This window comes from Protomyctophum parallelum (assembly GCF_964188405.1).
Source record: "Protomyctophum parallelum genome assembly, chromosome: 15".
In the NCBI taxonomy this organism is placed as follows: Eukaryota; Metazoa; Chordata; class Actinopteri; order Myctophiformes; family Myctophidae; genus Protomyctophum; species Protomyctophum parallelum.
Window position 1 is genome coordinate 22461540 of NC_139710.1, and position 20177 is coordinate 22481716.

The 20177-nt window shown below is 42.6% G+C and overlaps 2 protein-coding genes across 5 annotated transcripts in view; one reads left to right on the forward strand and one right to left on the reverse strand.

Annotated features, from left to right (window-relative positions):
• The window catches only part of slc20a2 (solute carrier family 20 member 2), a 58160-nt gene extending 51034 nt beyond the window's left edge, over positions 1-7126 (forward strand). For all 3 annotated transcript variants that reach the window (XM_083784573.1, XM_083784574.1, XM_083784572.1), the window contains one exon: positions 836-7126. In XM_083784573.1, coding sequence (XP_083640699.1) covers positions 836-1009 — 174 coding nt within the window. In that variant the 3' untranslated portion in view covers positions 1010-7126. The remainder of the gene's footprint in view (positions 1-835) is intronic.
• Positions 7127-9104: 1978 nt separating this feature from the next.
• LOC310872059 (E3 ubiquitin-protein ligase KCMF1-like) lies at positions 9105-19531 on the reverse strand. Of its 2 annotated transcripts, XM_083783754.1 has the most exons (8): positions 19376-19513; positions 18622-18692; positions 15423-15590; positions 14731-14870; positions 14039-14140; positions 12897-13077; positions 10946-11264; positions 9105-10758 (listed from the first exon to the last, which is right to left on the reverse strand). In XM_083783754.1, the coding sequence occupies exons 2-8, from the start codon at positions 18638-18640 to the stop codon at positions 10422-10424; spliced, it is 1266 nt and encodes a 421-aa protein (XP_083639880.1). In that variant the 5' UTR covers positions 18641-18692; positions 19376-19513; the 3' UTR covers positions 9105-10421. The 2 variants fall into 2 exon arrangements, with proteins under 2 accessions (XP_083639880.1, XP_083639879.1); XM_083783753.1 differs by lacking the exon at positions 18622-18692 and having other exon boundaries at positions 19376-19531.
• Positions 19532-20177: the final 646 nt, after the last annotated feature.

Here is a 20177-nt window from a genome sequence, read left to right on the forward strand (position 1 = left end):
CTGAAGGTATCTCGAGTTACACTTGCCGTATAAGAGCAGGCAGATGGAGGCACTCTCTAGTTCCACCCACCTGTGGTTTCATTAACAGAGCACGGTAGAGTCACTCACTGTACATATTGATCATGTGAACATGGAGCTGAGCTCCTGAACTTAGAAATATCTATTGTTGTTATTGATACAATTCTGAGTGCCTTGCATACTTAAAAAAATATATATATATTGAGTGAACGAATATATTGTTGATTAGAAGTTTGAAATACGCAGAAGTATTTATACAGCTGGAAGGAAAGTAATTAATAGTATTTTGAAGCTGCTTCTAAATAAAACTACATAAACTGTAAAGAAATATATATACATTTGCCTTTACTTATACAAAAGTGAATGTCTTCGTCCAAAAAAGAAGGGTTCTGCCAATTTTTCGACTTTGACGTCAACATTTAAACACAAATTACTGTTGAGTGCTGTCTTCAGCTTTCTCTAACTAACCCACAAGTGGTTTTGTTCGGTGGCTTTTGCACAGGCTTTTCTTTTCCAGTTGTATCCTCCAAAACATCCAGCCAGGCCAATTAAGTGTATTGATCCTTTGCTGAATCTCAATCATTGATCAGTTTGCTCGGACACCTGCGGTGGTCCTTTATCTTGTGTCTTGTGTCAAAATCTATCAGGGGAGGTTGCATTTCTTCATCTCCCATGTCATCAATGGCAATTTCACGACCTTGAAAAGAAAAGCCTGGGCGACCTGTTGCTCTATAAAGTGTCTTGAGTGACTATAATGGAATAAAGATGTTGTGCTGTCCTGCTGTTGATTGTTCTCTCTTCCTTCTGTGGACCTCAGGTGGGCTCGGTGGTGGCAGTGGGCCGGATCCGCTCAAAAACAGCGGTGGACTGGCGCCTCTTCCGCAACATCTTCCTGGCCTGGTTTGTGACGGTGCCTGTGGCTGGCCTGTTCAGCGCTGCCGTCATGGCCCTGTTTGTCTATGGCATCCTACCCTACGTCCCTAGCACCTAGGCAGTGAGGGCAAACTGAGGAGAGAGGAAATGACGAAAGAGAGAGAGAGAGAGAGAGAGAGAGAGAGAGAGACTAGGGAGACAGAGCGCTGAGATCCAGGTAAAGGAAAGGAATGAGTTGTAACCGGAGGGAATGAAGGGAGAGCGAGACAAAAGGATAAATGGTTTGGGTTGTTGTACTGTGAGGAGGGTTGGTTCCCATGCTGCTTGGCTCAACAGTCCACTTATCTCTGACTCGTATGAATTTCTGATCTGTTCTTTTTAAATTGTATTTATTCCTTTCCTTGTCTTTGTGTCAAGAACGTCTGTAACCCCCGTGTTACTATCAACCTGCTGTACATAAAGACAGCACTAAGGGTTCCCTGATCACTTTAAAACACGATCCGGCTGAGAAACGAGTGCGCTCATTTTTCCGTTTCCTCATTCAGTGACATGAACGTAGAACCGCATAAAAGAAAAACCTAATTGCTGATTCATTTTGCACAAATGTATGTTACATGCCTGCAGATCTATAAAAGTATATACTTTTCTTTTCTTTTTTTTGCATTCTTGCCACTTCCAAGATGGCACAGACGGTAAAGAGTTATTCTTCTGAAATGCCGTTAGAAAAAAAAGAGGAAAAAAAGAAACACTGTAAATATTGTAATATTTGATTATTTAGTGTGATTAGTTGTTCTGCGGCTTGCTCTATGGTAAAAAGAAAACAAAAAACCAATATGTGCGTGTGGTCAACCAACCCATCCTTCATCTCACCCCAACATGTTATCCTGGAAGGTACGACCTGGTCAAATAGAGAAGAGGCCTCGGAGAGGGTGGCGGGACTGTCATTTTGTTTTCATATCCTACATGAGACCATAGCAAACCCTGATTTGCGAAAAGAAAAAAAAAGTGGTAATTTTAACAAGAGGTCCTCTATGTTTTGAAGATGGATATCATATTTTTTAATGATGTACTATAATGTAATTTGTACTGTAAATACTCTATAGGTTTTTGGGGGTTTTTTTAAGAGGAAGGGGGCTCTATGTGATGTCATACAATGTATTACCAAATGTCGGTGGACTCCATTTCTAATTCATGTTTCTAATTGGTGTCCTTTGTTCCAGTTAAAGGATATCTTAATGCTATAGATACTACATGCTAGACAACTGTGTGCTTCTATTTAAAAATGTTTAGGCCCCTTTTTAGTTGTTGGGGTATTTGTCACTGACTATAAGAACTGGCAATAGTTCAGTATCTGAATTCATTAATGGTCTAGTGGCTGAATGGGAGCAAATAACGAGCAGTAACGAGTTGAGTGGTTAGAGGGGCCGCCTGGGTGGGTCACGGGTTAGATCCTTGGCTTGCCCAAGTGTCTACACGTCAAAGGTTTCTGAGCAAGTCACTTAACCCCCTAATAGCCTCCCCACACATGCTCATCCGAGCCATCTGAGCAACCATCTACTGGGTAATAAAGTATTTCCCTTCCCCTGGCCAGGGACCAGTAAATTGATATAGAGTGGGTCCCCCCCCATTTGACTATAACTTTATCTACTATTCTGGGATTGCCATCACCCATTGTCACTATTGGAAATAAAGCAGAAATTCCCCTGAAAATATTCAAGCACACAGTTGTCTAGCATGTCATTGTACATTGGTAACTGCATTGGTACATTTCACTTAACTGGAACAAAGTGCAGTACTTATTAGAAAGGGTTTCTATTGACTTTTGGCCGTATAGTGTAGGCGTGCATCACCCCATTGACAGATGAGAGCAGACACACACACTTAAAGCAATGCTTTCCTCTTGAGGTTTACGGAGTATGAGCAGTCTCTTTAGTTTGGTCTATGTGCTGCTTTCACGTCCAATTTAAACCTCATGGGGGGTGGGGGGGTCAAATGCTCTGCTCTGCTACTGTATCAGTAATTATTAGGGAAACTTGCCATTTCCCTCATTTCAACACTTTGTGTCTAACAACTATACCAGATGGATTTTACGGTATTGATGGAGAAATTTACTGTGAGTCTCCACATGCTAACGCATGTGTGTGTGTGTGTGTGTGTGTGTGTGCGTGTTTTGGGATGTGGATTATTACAGCATCACATCTCCTGCCAAAGTAAGCCTCAGTAAAAACGATGTTATATTTTGTAGCAGGCGGGTGTCGCACACCGAAAATACATCTGTACAAGCTTAATGCGTCGAGCTGTGACGGGTTGTGAGCTCGTAGCTCCGGTCATTTTGGTGTGTGCGACATTGGCATGCAACCGCGTATAAATTGGTTTATCTGTCACCATATCAACATGCCAATTACAAGAGGTCTTATACATGTATGCCTTGTCAGTCACATGCACATAAACAAATACAGAGGCCATTTCCAGGGGTCCTTTCATATTTCCTAATATCAAAGGCTCTGTGCCCTTTAGTAAACTTCTGTATTGCCCTTTTTAAGGGCTCTGCCATCCTTTTTTTTTCCCGATGAATGTTGGTCCTTTGGTTGAAGGGTCTTTGAATCTCATATCTCTCAATCTCATATCCCTTATGTACTGTAGGCTACAAGAAAATATTCCCCCTGCCAGTTCTATAGCCCAGAGGTTCTGAAACAATGTCATGTTGAGGACCCCCAAATTAATATACATTTGGCTGCAGAATCCCATCTGAAACTATGTCGTGCCTGGAGCCCCAATACAATATTTGTGTTATTAAAAGTTTCCCCCCTTTTTTTCCAAGACTTTTGAAAATGGCTGATTATAAACTCATTGGTTAAAAAACAGATTTTGATGCTATATTAACTAATTTAGCTGGGGACCACCTGGAACCCCTTCAGGGACCCCAGGTGCACTTTGAGAACCACTGCTATAGCCCTATCATGTCAGTCATTCATCAAACCTTTGGTCATCACGGCCTCAAACACACTACTGCAGAAAAGAGGATGGTGGGGTGTCTAGATTAGAACACCTGTAGCCATTAACCACTTAAACCCCAGACTCCGCATTGTGGGGAAAGCTTTTACAGAAAATGGCACTTTGAACTTGTCTTATCTGCTATTTTCAGCAAAAGCTTTCTCCACATACACTAGTATAAGACTTAGTATAGAGCCCTGAGGGACTGCGTTCTAATATGCGGTTTAAAGTGCTGAAAGGCTAAAGCCTAATCTATACGGTGCCGTATAGTCGTGGCGCTCGCGAAAACACAATTTTCAACTGAGGAACATAAACCAATCATGCGTCACCTTAAAACAATTGGGCGGTTTGTTATGCTGCTTTTCTGTTATTGTAAATGCTACCATGAAAAGGCTGGCGATTGCAAACACAAGGTGGCTAGATGTGTAAAGTCAAGACGAGGTCAAGTTGAGCGCTAGAACTAGGTTTTTATGATTGTCATTGTGAGGATTATTTTTCAATGAGCTGTTCTCAGAGGGACAGCTCTGATCATCACCAGCTTCAACAGAGTCTCTGACCTGTAAATGAACAAAAGACTACAGCTTTTTCTTTTTGTCTTTTTTAAAATCTTGAACAAACCTGACGCATAATGTGGCAGGGTTTTATTTCTTGTGGTGTGTTCATTTCTTATCTTTTTTTTGTTTCCTTCATTTTCTCATGAACAAATCTATGCTTAAAGTGGCCACTTGCCTTGTAACTTTGTGTTTTTACTGTGTGCAGATACAACAGAATGATTAAGTATTGTGGTGTTTACATCTTAACCATATTGTAGCGTATTTGAAGAAAATAAATAAAATAAAACCTTTGCCTAATGATGCCAATGAAAGAAACTATTAACCATGAATTATCGAGTGCAAGAAGAAAGAAATGTAATAACCTGAAGTAAGAGAAAGTAAGAGTGAGTGCGCACGATACTCATTTTCCTCATGTTTTGTTTTTGGGGTTTAGTGTTGTAGTAGTAGTGCTAATCAAGATCCCAGTCACTTTACACTGCTACTACCACGCATTAACATTGCATGTATGGGTGCAATTCAATAATGAAGAGAATAAATAGAGAAGTTTCATCAAGACTATATATTTTTCTACCATATCTGAGTTTTAACCTTGGGAGTGAGCTACCAGACACTTTGGAGAACACATGACGGGTTGAGTAGAAATCTGGCATAGTGACAGGATTCAGTCATTAGGGGAAATTCAGACAGTTTCTTTCTCCGCAACATTCTAAAGCTTCAATTACTGCTCTGTATGATGATGTCCTGTGCTGAAAATAGCAGATCTACATTTGCAACGCATTGTGAGCTTTTCCGGCACATGATTCCATCGCACGATGAGGAATAAATCATCAGGCCTTAATGGTTTCTCCCCTTGTAAATCTTCAATCTGAACTAGGTTTAGGCTTAGTCATAACGGCAGAAATACAGGGAAGTGGCCCTATGTCACAGAAGTGCACCACCCTCACAGGTGCCACAGTTCTGCTTAACTAGTTGGCGTGTTCTCTCAAGATGGAGATTAATGTGTCTGTTGCCAATAGATCCGATTTTTAGATGACCATTTTTATTTTTTGAATATTAGACAAAAACACTTTGTAATTTTGTTTCCCTACCGCTTTCATTATGAGCTGCGAGATTGGAGCCTCGTTCGCTGACGACCAAAGAAACAAACTAGAAACTACACTGTAAAGTCTTCAGTGCTCATTTAACTCCTGAGTGTAACTATATGGCGCCATCCAGACCCCTATGGGTCCATTTGGTTCCATTTGTACATTCAGTTACTCAGGATTTTACTGCGTAGATGATTGTTTCATTAATGCAAGTCGTATGACCAGCAACGTTAGAAATTGGAAACAGGTAGATTTGGGGGTCTTTTTAAGATACTGAAAGTATAGACTTAATCAGGATGGTCTGGATTTGTTTACTCATCTTGAACAGATGGCCTCCACCCTTGAAGCTCATACCATTTACCTCTTCAACATGCAGTGGGCCATATAGGGGTCTGCACTGAGCTGGTGTCTTTCTTTTTTTACGGTCTACTCTAAACCGTTCCAAGTAGCCTAGATGAGAGATTTAAATAAATCAGACATTATTCATTTATAATTGGTAGAAATAATTTAACCGCAGTCAATGGGATTCAGTAACATGGTAAAAGCTTTACTGCTTCAATGTGTAAAAATAACTATTACTTTAAACTCCCCACATGGACAAATAAAGGGTAAATGGTAATGACATGTCCGGGCTTTGGAGTTTCAGTCCAATCTTTCTTGAGAGATTTAACTTCAGTGGTAGGTGTGCAGCAAACGCATGACATTACATGCTCTACAGACCCCCTTTGGAGCTCACATGATCATATTTTGTTCTCCATGCCTTCTCAGTCCTGATAGGCCGACAAGAGATGCACTGCTCAAGGAAGAGGGATAGCATTTTTGATAAATCAATATTAAATCATGAGTATGGATCAATGAGTGTTGACGGTGCCATTGAGGGAGTTGCTGTGATTTTTATTGCAACTGTTCATACCTTTTACAGTTCACTGGAAAAACAAAACGTGCCATTTATCTCCCTGAATGTGCAATAAAAAGCTGTTTAACAGTATTGTGTAGCAGGTCCACCTATGGTTGTAACAGCATTGTATACTGTAGGTAAACCTATGGTTGTAACAGCATTGTATACTGTAGGTAAACCTATGGTTGTAACAGCATTGTATACTGTAGGTAAACCTATGGTTGTAACAGCATTGTATACTGTAGGTAAACCTATGGTTGTAACAGCATTGTATACTGTAGGTAAACCTATGGTTGTAACAACATTGTATAGGTCCACCTAATGTAATGTAATGGCGCCCTCTCCCTTTTGTGTGGCCGGACCGCTTCATTGGAAAAAGGTCAAAGGGCGTCAATTCTGACTTGCATCTTAGGTGGCGCAGAAGGATGTGGTGTGTCTCTAGCTAGTGTTCTGGTTAGTTGTGTAATAGAATGTGCTCCTTGGCTGGCCTGCAGACTTTACTACTCTGTGTTGTCTTTATAATGTTTGCTATTTAACTGTCCAGTTCAAAAGAAAACACAAAAGGAAAACAAATCCTGGGCTACAAGATCTTAAAGCCCTTCTGATTTGCATATATTGTACTGTAATGTTTTATTTAAAGATTTTAGTGAGAAATGTCTGCATTTAAACTAATTTATGGGAATTAAAATTACAAAGAACCAGAATGCCTGTGTGTTGTGTGTTATATTTATGGGATGATGTAGGGCAGGCTAAATCCTTATTTGACTGTTTTATTGACACTTCCCATCATTTCTGACACCTTTTGATTGGTTTATTGTTGAGACACATACCTAGTAGTATAGAGTTGGTCTCCCAGAGGAGTCAACTTCCAGTAGTAGGCCTACTCTTCTGGCAAATATACACATCAACGTCCTTTTTAGGTTATTAGGTAAATGTTTCCTAATCTTATGAACTTCCTCAGTATCTCTCAGTATCTCTGGCTGCCGCTGTGCTGGTCTCACATTCATGAAGCCCACACACAACAGGACAAACTTTGCAGTTTTTTTCCCCTCAAATAACTTAAACCTTTGATTCTTATTCCTAGAACCCATTTGCCCATAACACACAAAATGTCTCACAAAATGAAAAATGTGCACCACGGTACTCTGATTGGCTGGCAGGTTTAATCCTTGACAGAACAGATTTTATTATGATAATGCATGCACTCAGCCAGTGGCCATCTATAAAATGCACTTACAGGCTTTATTAGATAAATCAGATGATGACCTGAATTATGTTCTTTGATGTCCTTGGCTATGTTGTCTAAAAAAAAAAGGAAATTCTGGGAAATCACACCCTGGACCCTGCAGTCCACTTGGGAATTAACAATGGCATTCACCATGTGCAGTTGGTCGTAATTAACATTAAATGAAAACTATGGCCAATGGGGGTTTTTTTTGGTCATATATGGCAAAACATGAGATTGGGAATGGTACACAGGTGTAGGTTATACCTAATCTATTATTATAGATCTAATCTGTTATCTAAGCACAAACGTTTTCTAAGGAGTCCCCAGATTTTATGGACTGGTAGTTCAACCATTTAATGGAGCAACTAATTGATATATATTGTACCACCATTTGAAAGAGTTGGCCACAGATGCCTCATTTTTGTTGTTAGATTTAGTACATACTAAATACAACTGTGGGTGGGGAGATAAAAGTGGATACAGTAAAATCTATGATCTGAAAGTCATTATAGTTAACATTTTTGCCTTTTATTTTTTGACAATTTGGCCAATGTTAATTTGACCATTTGTTGATTACTTTCGATGCAGTAAATGGTCTTATTTCCTCCTTTGTGGCATCACGTCACTGTCATCTGGGTAAGCACCGACAGAATGCTGTGCCAAAAAGCCACCAGCATCATAAGGCACCTCCTTCACCATGGCCCGCAGGGCATTAAGGATATTGAGGATTAAATTAACTGCACCCCCTGTACTGCATGTCTTCACAGTAACCAATCATTAATAGAAATATTTATTCTGATAATTGTATTACAAATTAGCATTGAGCACATTGCCATACTTATTTAGCATTTACTTAGGATTCAACCAGTGACTGAGGGTCTGTTCAGACATACCATGCATCCTGGGTGATCTGGCCACAAACAGACTGCTTTAAACCAGATTATTTATTTTACAGTGATCCCAGAGGGGAAATTACTTCTCCCAACAGTGGTTTGCTCCCAAGTGAGCGCACAGGGGAGCATTTGGGGGTTAAGCGACTTGCTCAGCAATAATTAGGTGACACGAAGCCTGGAGGAGCAGAGTATTGAAACCGGGGATCTTGCATTTCCAAGACAGCTGCTCAATGAGCCACCTTTAGTGAAGCACTCAATTTATCCTCAAAGACGTCCTGGAGCCCGACTGATCAACCACAAGTTACACGTGTGTACTAGGCTATAGGGCCTAGATGCCAGAAAATGAAATTAAATGATAGGCTTAGGCTATGGTAAATGCTGCATTTATATAGCACTTTTATCCTAAGCACTTTACATAGATGGTGCATTACATTCACACACATTCATACATCGATGGCAGAGGAAAGTGTCATGTCAAATCTACATTATTTTGGTCTGTCTAAAAACAACTCGCACTGGAATTGCTGGCCAATAAATCAGGACACAAACCAGACAGCAGGATTGGGTTAGTTATTTCCATCCAAAACATTTTTTATTGTCCTCCAAATTGAAAGGTTTACCCTGTCTTTTGACTCGTTTCCGTCAAGCCAAAAACATACATTTGCATTCTTAAGGTAGCAGTGGAGGCATACAAAGATCTTTGAACGCAGAGAAATGAATGGAAAGAGCATACGTGGTGATTCTCTCCTTCAAGTCACATGTTGAATCATCTTTGCATTCGTGAGCAATGGAGAGGATGAAATTCAGATCACGGGAAGCGGGAGAGAGTAACATCTGGTCTTCCGAGAAAAGGAGGGGGGGGGGGGGGGGAACTACCATATCAAGACCAGGGTTATATTTCTTCCATATTACAAAAGGCCAGAAAATGGACACATTGAAGAGATAGTTACCATGATTCATCTCCTTTTGCCTCCATGTTGCATACTGCCTTAATGTAGCACAACTGTAGTGTACACCGATGGACACTTCTCTGGATATGCAATTGAGAAACCAAAGTGCCCATAGCTCATATAAAGCGAGGTCGCATGACCAATACATGTGTTGTCACATGGGGGAGGGGGTTTGAACCAAACTCCATCAACAGTCTGTCTTGTGTGTGTGTGTGGCGCTCTAATGTCCGACTCCCTAAATGTACAGCTCAGGTGTCAGAACAACTGAGAGAAACAAGTCCTCGTTTAGTGACTGTGCAGTTAAAAATGGGCACATGGTGATTTAAGCTCATGCTTAAGTTGTGGTAAACCATCCAAGCACTTTTTTTTTCTTTTTAATTAATAACTATAAATACACAGCAGCGTTGTTTTTTCGTTTTTTATTTCATTTTTTTTCTTTTCATTTTTGTCTGGGGAGGATTCTGTCTGCGTCCTCTCCCTTTGCGAGTGTGTGATGTGTGTTTGTGAGGACGTGTTCGTCTCTCAACGGCTACCTAGGATCGCTTCGTCTGCTATAGAGGAAACATGGGTTATGTGGCATTGATTATCAACTTTCATATAGATTTTCTATAATATATTCATAAAAGTTATTTTCTCTCACGCACCCACATCGTTTTTGCTCACTTTCACATTCTCTCGTCTCGCTACTTTTAGTCAATGTACACAACGTAATAAACGCAGGGGGAGTGGGTGGGGCGGCGGCAGAGCTTAAATGACAATCACTGGGAGGGGGTAGAGGGGGGGGTAAAACAAAAAACAAAAAAAATTAATGAAGCCGGAAAGAGCCGCAGTCTTTTTTTTGTGTGTGTTTCATCCATTGGCAGTTGGACAGACAGTAGTCAGCCAGTTACAACAACGGGTGGTTTGGGAGCGGTCGGCGGCCATGTCATCAAAGGGGTGGAGCGGGAGGCTCTTTCTTCGTTGCTGCCGGCATCGTCGTCGTCGTCATTTTCGTCGACGTCTTGGCGCTGGGGGTTGTCTCTTTGAGGTTGAGGTTCTCCAGCGCCACGTCCAGGGTCATGACCTCCACGCAGCCCATGGACTCGAAGTCGGCGAAGCTCCGCAGTGGCCGGTGGCAGTCATCCTCGTCGTCCTCGTCGGAGGCCGAGGCGTCCTGGTCAGGCAGCAGTGTGGACAGCAGGAGCTCCGTGACGAATAGGCTCCGGTCGGCCCACTGGGCCTCACACGCCTGCCGCTCTGCCTCCGACAGCCGCGGCTCGCTCAGCCTGACGTGGAAACACACACACACGTTGGCATTACTGTACTTGGGAGGAGCACGTCACAATTTCATGACAGCCCGAGTTATACTTCGAGCCTGGGGTGCACACACAATGTTCATTTCTCAAATTCTACTACACGTACAAACACACACATAAAATAAGATCTGGCCGACGGGACCACAGGTGAACAGACCTGCTGAGTAGAAACTGGGAGCTATGTGCCGTGTGCTGAGCGTTGGACTCGCTGGGACCCAGGCTGGGACTGGGGTTGGTATTGTGATTGGCGCTGGGGCTGGGGTTGGCGGCTGCCGAGTTGGTGTTGAGGATGGCGTTGGCACGGCCACTGCCCCGGGTGGCGTTGCGGGCCGTCTCCAGCTGCTGCCGTGCCGCCTGGGCCTGCTGGCGCTCCAGCTGGAGCTGCATCTGAAGCTGCTGGAGCTGGGAGGCCGACGGACCCGAGCTTAGCTGACCGCCGGCCGAGCGCCGCACCCCCGACAACTGAGACAACAGCTCTGAAACCACACACACACACCAGAAAATGAACTGTTAGTGCTCGTGTACGTACGTATGTATGTATGTATGTATGCATGGATAATATGCTTGTTTGTGTGTTGTATAAACTGCTAAATTAATGCTGCTCTATGATTATCTGATGCATGTTCTGTTACTTACAGTAGTATGTGTCATGTGATCAATAAAAAAAAAAAGCAGCAGAGGTGTTCGCAACATCAATTCTAATAACAGTTGCACTTAAGGAGTAGTTCACCCAAAAACAATACTTCCTAAGTGATTTGATGTCCAGCGATGACCCGGTAAAAGGCTTCATGACGGGTTGTATAATTGATAGAAAATAAGTCATTTTTGGGGTGAACTACTCCTTTAAACTAGATATTTAAAAGCCATCATATTTACATGATACTTTATGGAGAATTTGGTCATGGGGAAACAATACCTTTTCAGTTTTTTGCACCGATTAGCCAATATAGCCATGATGTCCCATCAATGCATTTAGCTAATTAAACTTTAGGGACCTCCCCCCCCGGAGCCTTTGTTTCACAGGTTCTCTCCTGTGAGTTTGTGTGCAGCCAATAGTCTGCAGTTGTCCATGGAATACAACTACAGTTATTATTTATAGCTGCTATTATAGTTAATAAGGTCCATTATAGTTGTTGCCATTGTTGTTGCCGTTGTCCATCTCGTCTTTCCCATCCCCTCTCTCTCTCTCCCTCCCTTTCTTTCTTTCCCCAGACACGTTCAAGGCAGATGGCCCCTCACGTGGCACTACTTGGCACAGTGAATGTGTGTGCGACAGAAAGGGCCGGGCTACACTGGGGACAGAATTGGCTCTGCAACGGTACTCTCCACTATAATCAAGGAACCCGGCTGCGGTGCATAAGCTCCGTGCGTGAATCTTTTTTTTTTTTATGCAAGTGCTTTATTTTTCCACGTGTCCAAGGTGGTTACACAGCCCTTATTAGCCTCGCCTTCAGAGAAAAAACAACAGTAAATACCGAACTCCCCGCGGGACGGACGAATTGTCGGTGCAGCCACCTAGCTGCGTACGGTTCCATTCCGTCTCCAGTGTAGCCCCGCCGTCAGACAACAGTACAGCATGCTATTAGCAAGGCTATGCTTGTATGGTTTGAGAGACAGACTGGCAAAGGGCCACTCATTATGGCACAGCTGGAGTTGACATGGCTGTGCACTCAACTGGATTCAAATTAGTAACTGGATAAACAGGCAAGAAGTGCTTTACAGAGTAGGCTCCCAACAAATACTGGCATTGTACCACCACCCAACATAGTTGTATTTAAATTTAAACATGACAACTATGATGGCATGCGTTATACACAATGTGCATGCACGTGCAAAGTGTTTTGAGCGAGTTGGACCTCCTGTAGTTACAGCTGTGACCGCATATCAAGTTTCATTTTTTTTTTGTATTAGGTGTTTTGGTTTGTCTTAGCCACTAAACAATCCACATCTCATGTAGTTCAACAGAATACAGAGCCTCAGGCTGCTTGTCCTGCATTATACTCCAAAGCCTCTTGTTATAGCAGCTGCAGGCCTGAGGCAGGCACTCACTAATAATGTTATTAGTGAGTTTCATCTTTGTGCGTGTGTGGCGTGCGCGTGTGTCTGACCTGCTATGGGGTCCATGGCCTCTCTGCTGTAGTTGGAGCTCTGTGAAGCGCTCTGGCTAGCGGAGAGCCCCCCTGTGGTGCTGCTGGTGAAGTGCATGTTTGAGCGGCGGGCCCGAGGACCCCCAAGGCCGCGTCCAGGATGGAACATCCTCCTAACATGCCGCACCCCACTTGACTCGTCGTTAAGATTGCCGTTAAAGAATAAAGCATATAGCCATCATGACAAATAACTGCACAGCCACTTCTCTTCCATAACCACGGTCGACACCATGCACTATATCTGAAAGATGGGGACTTAATCTGGGTGGAATCACAGGAATATCAATGAAAGATATTAAACAAGAGTGTTACTTCCATGTAGTCCAATGCAGAGATTGGTGAGGTTCACTATATATTCTCTCCAGTAGGTGGCATTGTGGATCTGTGTCAGGTAAGGTAGGGCTTTTACATTATATTGGGATTCCTCCTTCAGTCACAGTGTAATACATTATGCATACCATACATAGATTTAGTTTAGGTCTGATAGTTTAGTTATTCTTGACAACATACATAGCTTAAGAATATAGAGTGTGTTTAAAACATACTTCAAAGATTTGAAGTACTGAATTGAAGGTCAGTAGGACTGTTGTGATTAAATAAGAAAAGTGCAAAGACATAAGGACATTTGCTGAATCAACTGTGATACTGGCTATGTTGCACTTTGCCTGTTTATAATTTGAAGGCAAACTTGAAGACGTGTGTAGGTACGGTAAATTACCTTACCTAGGCAGGCGTCCTTTGGTCGTTTTTTATTGTGTGTGTATGCAAGTATATATATATATATATATATATATATATATATATATATATATATATATATATATATATATATATATATATATAAATAAAAGTGCAATGTTCCATCTTAATTTCTGACTGCAGCATGCCTCTCGTTTGGAATATTAACACTTCTAGAGAGACTTTAGCATGACCAACATGAGGTAAGAATGGAGCATTATGCCTCCCGGTTTTTTGGGGGGGGGACGGAAGGGGGGACCTTTCAGAGTAAAATCTGCCATATCTGGTGGCACTCTAATATCAGACATCAAACACATACTGAATTACATCTGAATTCTAATGCCATTTGCATCTGTGAAGGATATCAAGTCTCTGGGTGCTCTGTGTTCAAGTGTGAGATGAGCAGCAAAGTCATCGGTCACATGATTGGGGTCACCACCCGGCAATGCTGCACATATAGGACAGATCTGGGAGAGACGTTACTTCAACTCAAAACCTCTCATAGGAGTTCAAAGGAAAATCATTGCAGAGCGTTCACAGAGGACCATTAAAACGTTGATATTCTAATCTAGGGTCTACATTAGTTCAGTGCTTCTCACTCTTTTTAGACTTTTAAGACCTTGTTAAGCCATTCAGGCCTGAAAAAAAGGTTTTCTAAATCATGACAATTTTCTGAAAGATTTGAGGCACATTTTCAAACATTTTCAAAAATAGCAGACCTACAAGCTCGTAGCGCGCCACTCGGTGGCTCGCTATGAGCTTGTAGATCTGCTATTTTTCAATAGCTAAATTATAACATAATGTAATTATAACATGTAACCACCAAAATGGGTTTAACACCTCAAAAAAGAAAGGAAAAGAAAAAAAAGACCATTGCTGCATCAAACGTAACCAACAAACTATACTATAAAAACAAACATTGGTCAAAAGCTTGTAGATTTGCATGTCAGGGTGGGGAGGGGGTTCAAGCTTCGAATATGATTATTATATATATAACCACTGCAACCATTAGTTGAAACATCCTCCATGATGGGTGGGGACTGTGGGACCAACTCACCACCTCCGTGGAGGTCTCTGTGTGCTCGGCAGCTACATGCTCCTGCAGGGAGATCTCGGTGTAGCCCATTCTGCCACAGTAGGGACATGTGAAGGCCTGGGGCTGCTCAACTGAGAAGGCTTCTCCCCCATAATATAAGTCTGGAAAGGAACACAAACGGCACGCATTTGGACAGTCAAGATTATTTGATTTGTCTCAAGGAGGGCAATTCATCTTCAGCCCGCCCAATTGACACACGCACATGACACAAAAGACTCACAGGCGAGGAAGCCACATGTCAGGGGCAACAGATAAGAAATAAGAGCAGCAAAATATATACAGTACATATCTCACACTCACACTCACACATCTTTGTTTGTTCATATAATTAAGCATAATTTATTGTTGGCATTTGTCAACCTGACTGTGGAAGGAATTAAGGACTTTGTGTAGCGGTTTGTTCTACAATTTACAGTAAACACCAGCCTGAAGTCATTTCAGTGAATTCACTGGACAGAACAGTCAGGTTTGCTAATAATTCCTTTTGTTTTCTGGGCCACCGTTTTTTTCCCAAAGGAAGTCTCTTTGCCGTCTTATCTTAGCAAACTTTCACAATTCCGTTTGGGTTGTTCTTGTCCTTCACAGACAACCCATGGTAAATGGTGCATTTACAGTATATAGCGCTTTTATAAAATTTAAATAAATAAACTCACCAAAGTCAACCCGGGTCAATATACACTGCATGGGATGCTCTGTGGTGTGTCTGGTTGTGGTTGCTCCGCTCTCATAGCATGACGCGCATAGGTCGTAGTCGTAACAAATTAAACATTTGTATCGTCGCCCTCGGAAGTTGCCTTTCAAACATGCGTCACAGCTCACACCTGGAATGAAGCAAATCATAGTTGTCAGGTGAGGTTAATGTCTTGCTTCCGACCTCCAGAACTTAATGAACTTTGACAGGTCTACTACAATATGAAAGTTTCATTGAGACATAATTCTACTCTAGCTGACCAGCATGCACACTGCAGTCTGTTGTTTCCCCCACCTTCCTAAAGCATACAGTCCTAGCTAACGCCCAAGACTTTAGGCTCCCCTCCCTGAGCTCCAGTCTGACATGTTTGTAGTTCAAACACCATGGCTCTTAGCCTCTTACATTCTTCTCATCCCCTCCCATAGCCATGCTATCCACTGTGGCACTGTGGGAGATTCACCAACACAGGTGACTTCTAAAGTGTACTTCAGATAAATGGCTGTTAGGAAGATATGCATCGCATACACATTTAATTGCGAGACACATTTAAAGCTGCAGTCCTGCAAGACTGCAAAACAAACGAGAAAGAACACACATCCGCTCTATAAGCACCCGGTGCAGGGCAGAAGTAAAAATCTAACAAATAAGAGTCCACACAGTCGCACGCTACAAAGATTTCAATTTCAAATGTATTCACCATATATAGTATGTGAAGTTGGAACCAGCTTTTACACACTACCTGGGATTCAAACCTGAGGTTACTGAAGGACACTCCAACAAGAGGGACTCCCCTCTTGACTCCAGGGGAGATGATATTGCGCTTATAAGCTTTAGGCAATCCTACTTTTCAACCAGGGTCTAAATTTCAGTGGAAGAAGAGCAGGGAGACCACCTCCAACCGCTGCAGATGTACTAGTTACATTGTATTTATACACTTGTACATAATAAGTATAACATCTTATTCGCTGAAATAGCTTCCGGATTACAGGTTTAAACTCCACTTGACCTGATGACAAACCTGAGACAGGCTGCCAGTAGAAGCTAAGTTTGTCTCACTTGGACTGCTAGAATCTGTTGTTGGATCATGTGTGCAAAGTTTTTTTGATAGACAGGCCGGGATGGGAAGCCAAGGGGGTGGGTTCTGCAGGGGAGGGGGAGATACCTTGTTGTTTTGAAACACAGTGGCAGGTAGTTATATTATGTATTATTATTATTATTATTAGGTGCCACACTACAAAGTTATACCATTGCTTCATGGACAAAAGTATGACTCAATTACCCAGATGGAAAACATGGACATGTCCATGTGGTATTTAATGGATACGCTGATCACATTTATTTTTAAATAAATGTATCAATATCAATTACTGCAGACATTTATTGTAAAAGAAAACATATTTTACCATGAGAATTGAACTGAAATGTGTTTTCCTATGACTAGGTCATAGGAAGACCTACGGTAAAATGCAGATAAACATACAGTAAATAGAAGTGAAGTGTCCATGTGACATTTTTCTTAATTCTATCATTCTCAGAAGGCAGAAGTGAGTCAAACAATAAAAGGCTAGTTGATGAATGCAAATATCCTAAATTTCCTCTTTTTGCATTCATCATTTCCATGTTTACAGTTAGTAGCCTACCTGCCAATATCCAACCATGGGTTCTCAACCTGGGGGTCGCGAAATTATATTTGGAGGGTCCCCAGATTATTATTATTTAAAAAAGAAAATAGAACTGAATGGCTTGAAAATGGAAATTATGAGTTTGCACAGTATTTATTTTTTATGTATTTTATTTTCTCTATTATTACGTTTATTGTAGCGGTCAATTTGTATAGGGCTTGGGGAGGGGCGGGGGTCGCGAGACATGGCCAAAGCATTTCCGGGGGTCCCCAGGCAAAAACGTTGAGAACCCCGCCTTAGAGGACAACTCACAAATAATTGTCAACATGGCTTGTTTTTGTTACTTGTTAATTTTTTTTTGTTAATAGCTACTCACTTTCCTTACTCGCCTTGCCCTTGACACAATTACAACTCTTTTTTTTAAATAATAGCTAGTGACAATGTAGATCTTGGACTACATCTGGCAACCCTAGTCTATGTCTATGATGTATAGATTCCAAATTTGTCCATGGTTTGAGCCTAATCTGAGACACACTGACTTGACCTCCATTTAATATAAAAGTTAAAGTTGCGTTTTTCTAAAATTATTACAAATAAGGGGTCGTAGTAGTACAAAGTTAGCCTACTGTAAGTGTGCACAACAAGACATTCAGCTTTCAGCACCTATCAGATCTTCAGTTTGCATCTACGGAGTAAGAATAAAGTAACACACATAAACTGACAAACCAACCCCAATATACAGGTATATATGGCTAGCCTCTCAAAGACACACCATGTAAACATGTATTAACCTGGTATTAACCAAGGTTTAACATGATGCTTCCAAGGTAAACAAGGTGCACAACATTTGAAAGCAGGCAATTCTATTCTTGATTGACTACGACAGTCGTGCTGTCAGGGGTGTATTGTATGACACCGCCCAGCCATTCTAAACTCGCTCATATCTGCATTCATTGCTACACACAGTCAAATCCTTAATATCAATTTATCCATTTGTAACCCAAATGTACCTTTACATGGTCTACTTGGTCTGTACAATTTGTCCACTCAGGATTAAATTAACAGTCACTGTCAACTTGATCCGACAGTGCTGGCTGCGTTTCAGTGGTACTGTCAACAACGTTATAAAGGTCTATTTCACCTTGTACTTGTGCACCACAACTGACAGCGTAAAATCGGAGCCTAATCGGGCCCCATGTTTACGCTATCTGAGAAACGGACTCCTGGTGTTGCCGTGGAGCTAAACCGGTTCGATCCCACGGCACAGCGTAGCGTCAATAAGTCAACGTGACAACAACACAGACGAGCCGGGAGAACCAGAGGCCGGTCGGCCGGGGCCTAACCAACCAACCTTGCCATCAGCGTCTGCTTGTTGGCTAGAGCGACTTAACAAACAGTTAGCAAAGCAAGCGTTCTCTTTTAGCCAATTAAAGCTAGCTGGCTTCGGCCGAGGTTTGACTTTGAAGCTCAGGCTACTTTGTCCCTGCAGTTGAGCGTATCTGATGTTAGTTTGTCATTAGTAATCATCACTTCACTTACCAGCACCGTCGCTGCTCATAATGACAGTTATTATGTGACGTTAGCCGCTAGCTTCACAGACTGAACTCAGCCTAGTAGTGATACAAAGGACGAGAGAGTGGCGTCATAAACAATCGGAAGTGGGCAAGACTGGTCGCTCGACAAAAATGACGTAATATCAACAGACCGGTGGCGACAAAGTCACGATTTAAGCCTTTAAAGAGACGTCGGCGCGATGTTGCGGTGCAACGCACGACGCCCGTCGCCCTGAGCATAGCCCGTGAGTCTGAGGCACTAAATAGCCAGGCGACGCTTACTTCTCGCGTCACTGACGAATCCCTGGCGTCTCCACTCCACTCCATCCCCGCCCCCTCCTCCTCCTCCTCCTCCTCCTCCCAGCTGCTAACTAGCCTGCTGCTAACGCTGACACAGTTAACCCACTTACAGTTTAGCTTGCAGGCTAGCTAGCTCAGCAACATGGCTACTTAACGTCAGCCCTTCTTCCGCTTATGTGCCAGTGCTGTGGCATTCTACCGTCCCGTATGTGCCACCTCAATGTGGCGACTGCAAAGACCTCTGAGTGGGACAGACGCGGTGGCCGCCATAATGTGTCCCCTGGCTCCCATTGTATTGCAACAGGCGTCCTGCTTCATAGACGGAGGTGCAAAACACCGAAAAGAACGCCTCACTAGCTGGGTCTGCTCTGCTGCTAACACTGCAACCCTACGTACATCACTGACTCCGTTTGCATTCCGTTATGCTCGTTTATCCTTACCTTCATGGCGGGACATCCTACGAGCATTAACGCGGCCCCCTGTTCGGGCTCCCTGGCTCGTTGCAAGGAATACTATCGCGGGTTAAAGAGAGGAGAAGCCGGGGCTGACAGCCTGGTCCCTGGCCTCTTCCCTCATGAAGGATCCGGTCTGGCACACTCCGCCTCCTGCTGTGTCACTGTCCAACGCACTCACACCGACGACCACTGGAGGCCGCTGCGGTCTTTTGTTTGGGTGAGTTTTTGCCATGCAACGCAAGACATTTTGGTCTTTTCTCCTTCAAGAGTTGATAACAGACAGCTCCGCCTCCGTGTTAGAATAGAAATGCTGTTCAAAACATCAGGTTTTGAAAAAAAAACAATGATGATATCAAAATAATAATAAATATAGCTGCAAGCATCAATAAGACGGGGCAATCAATAAGAAAAATCACACCCGTGTGAACTGAGCGGTCCAGGCTGCTCAACCACACCGCTGGCTGGCTGCAGTTATAGTGCTCAGTGTGAATGACCTATTTGGCTGCTCAGCAATGCCACTTTAGGTCACCCAGCGGTATTGCAGACCCGCTAATTGTGCATATTGCATATACCTGTTTCTCAATGCTACATTCCTTGGCCCCTCTTATCGCTGCTTGCAGTTATATATATATATATATATATTTTTACAAATGTCTTCACGTAGAAAGTGACAGATGTGTTCCGCATGAGTCAAGGCACATGTCATGTGTAAACAAGTTCAATGACTTTTGACCAAACAAGGCATGAGTTATGCCTTTTCAAAGTGCCCTTTATTACTGCTTGCAGC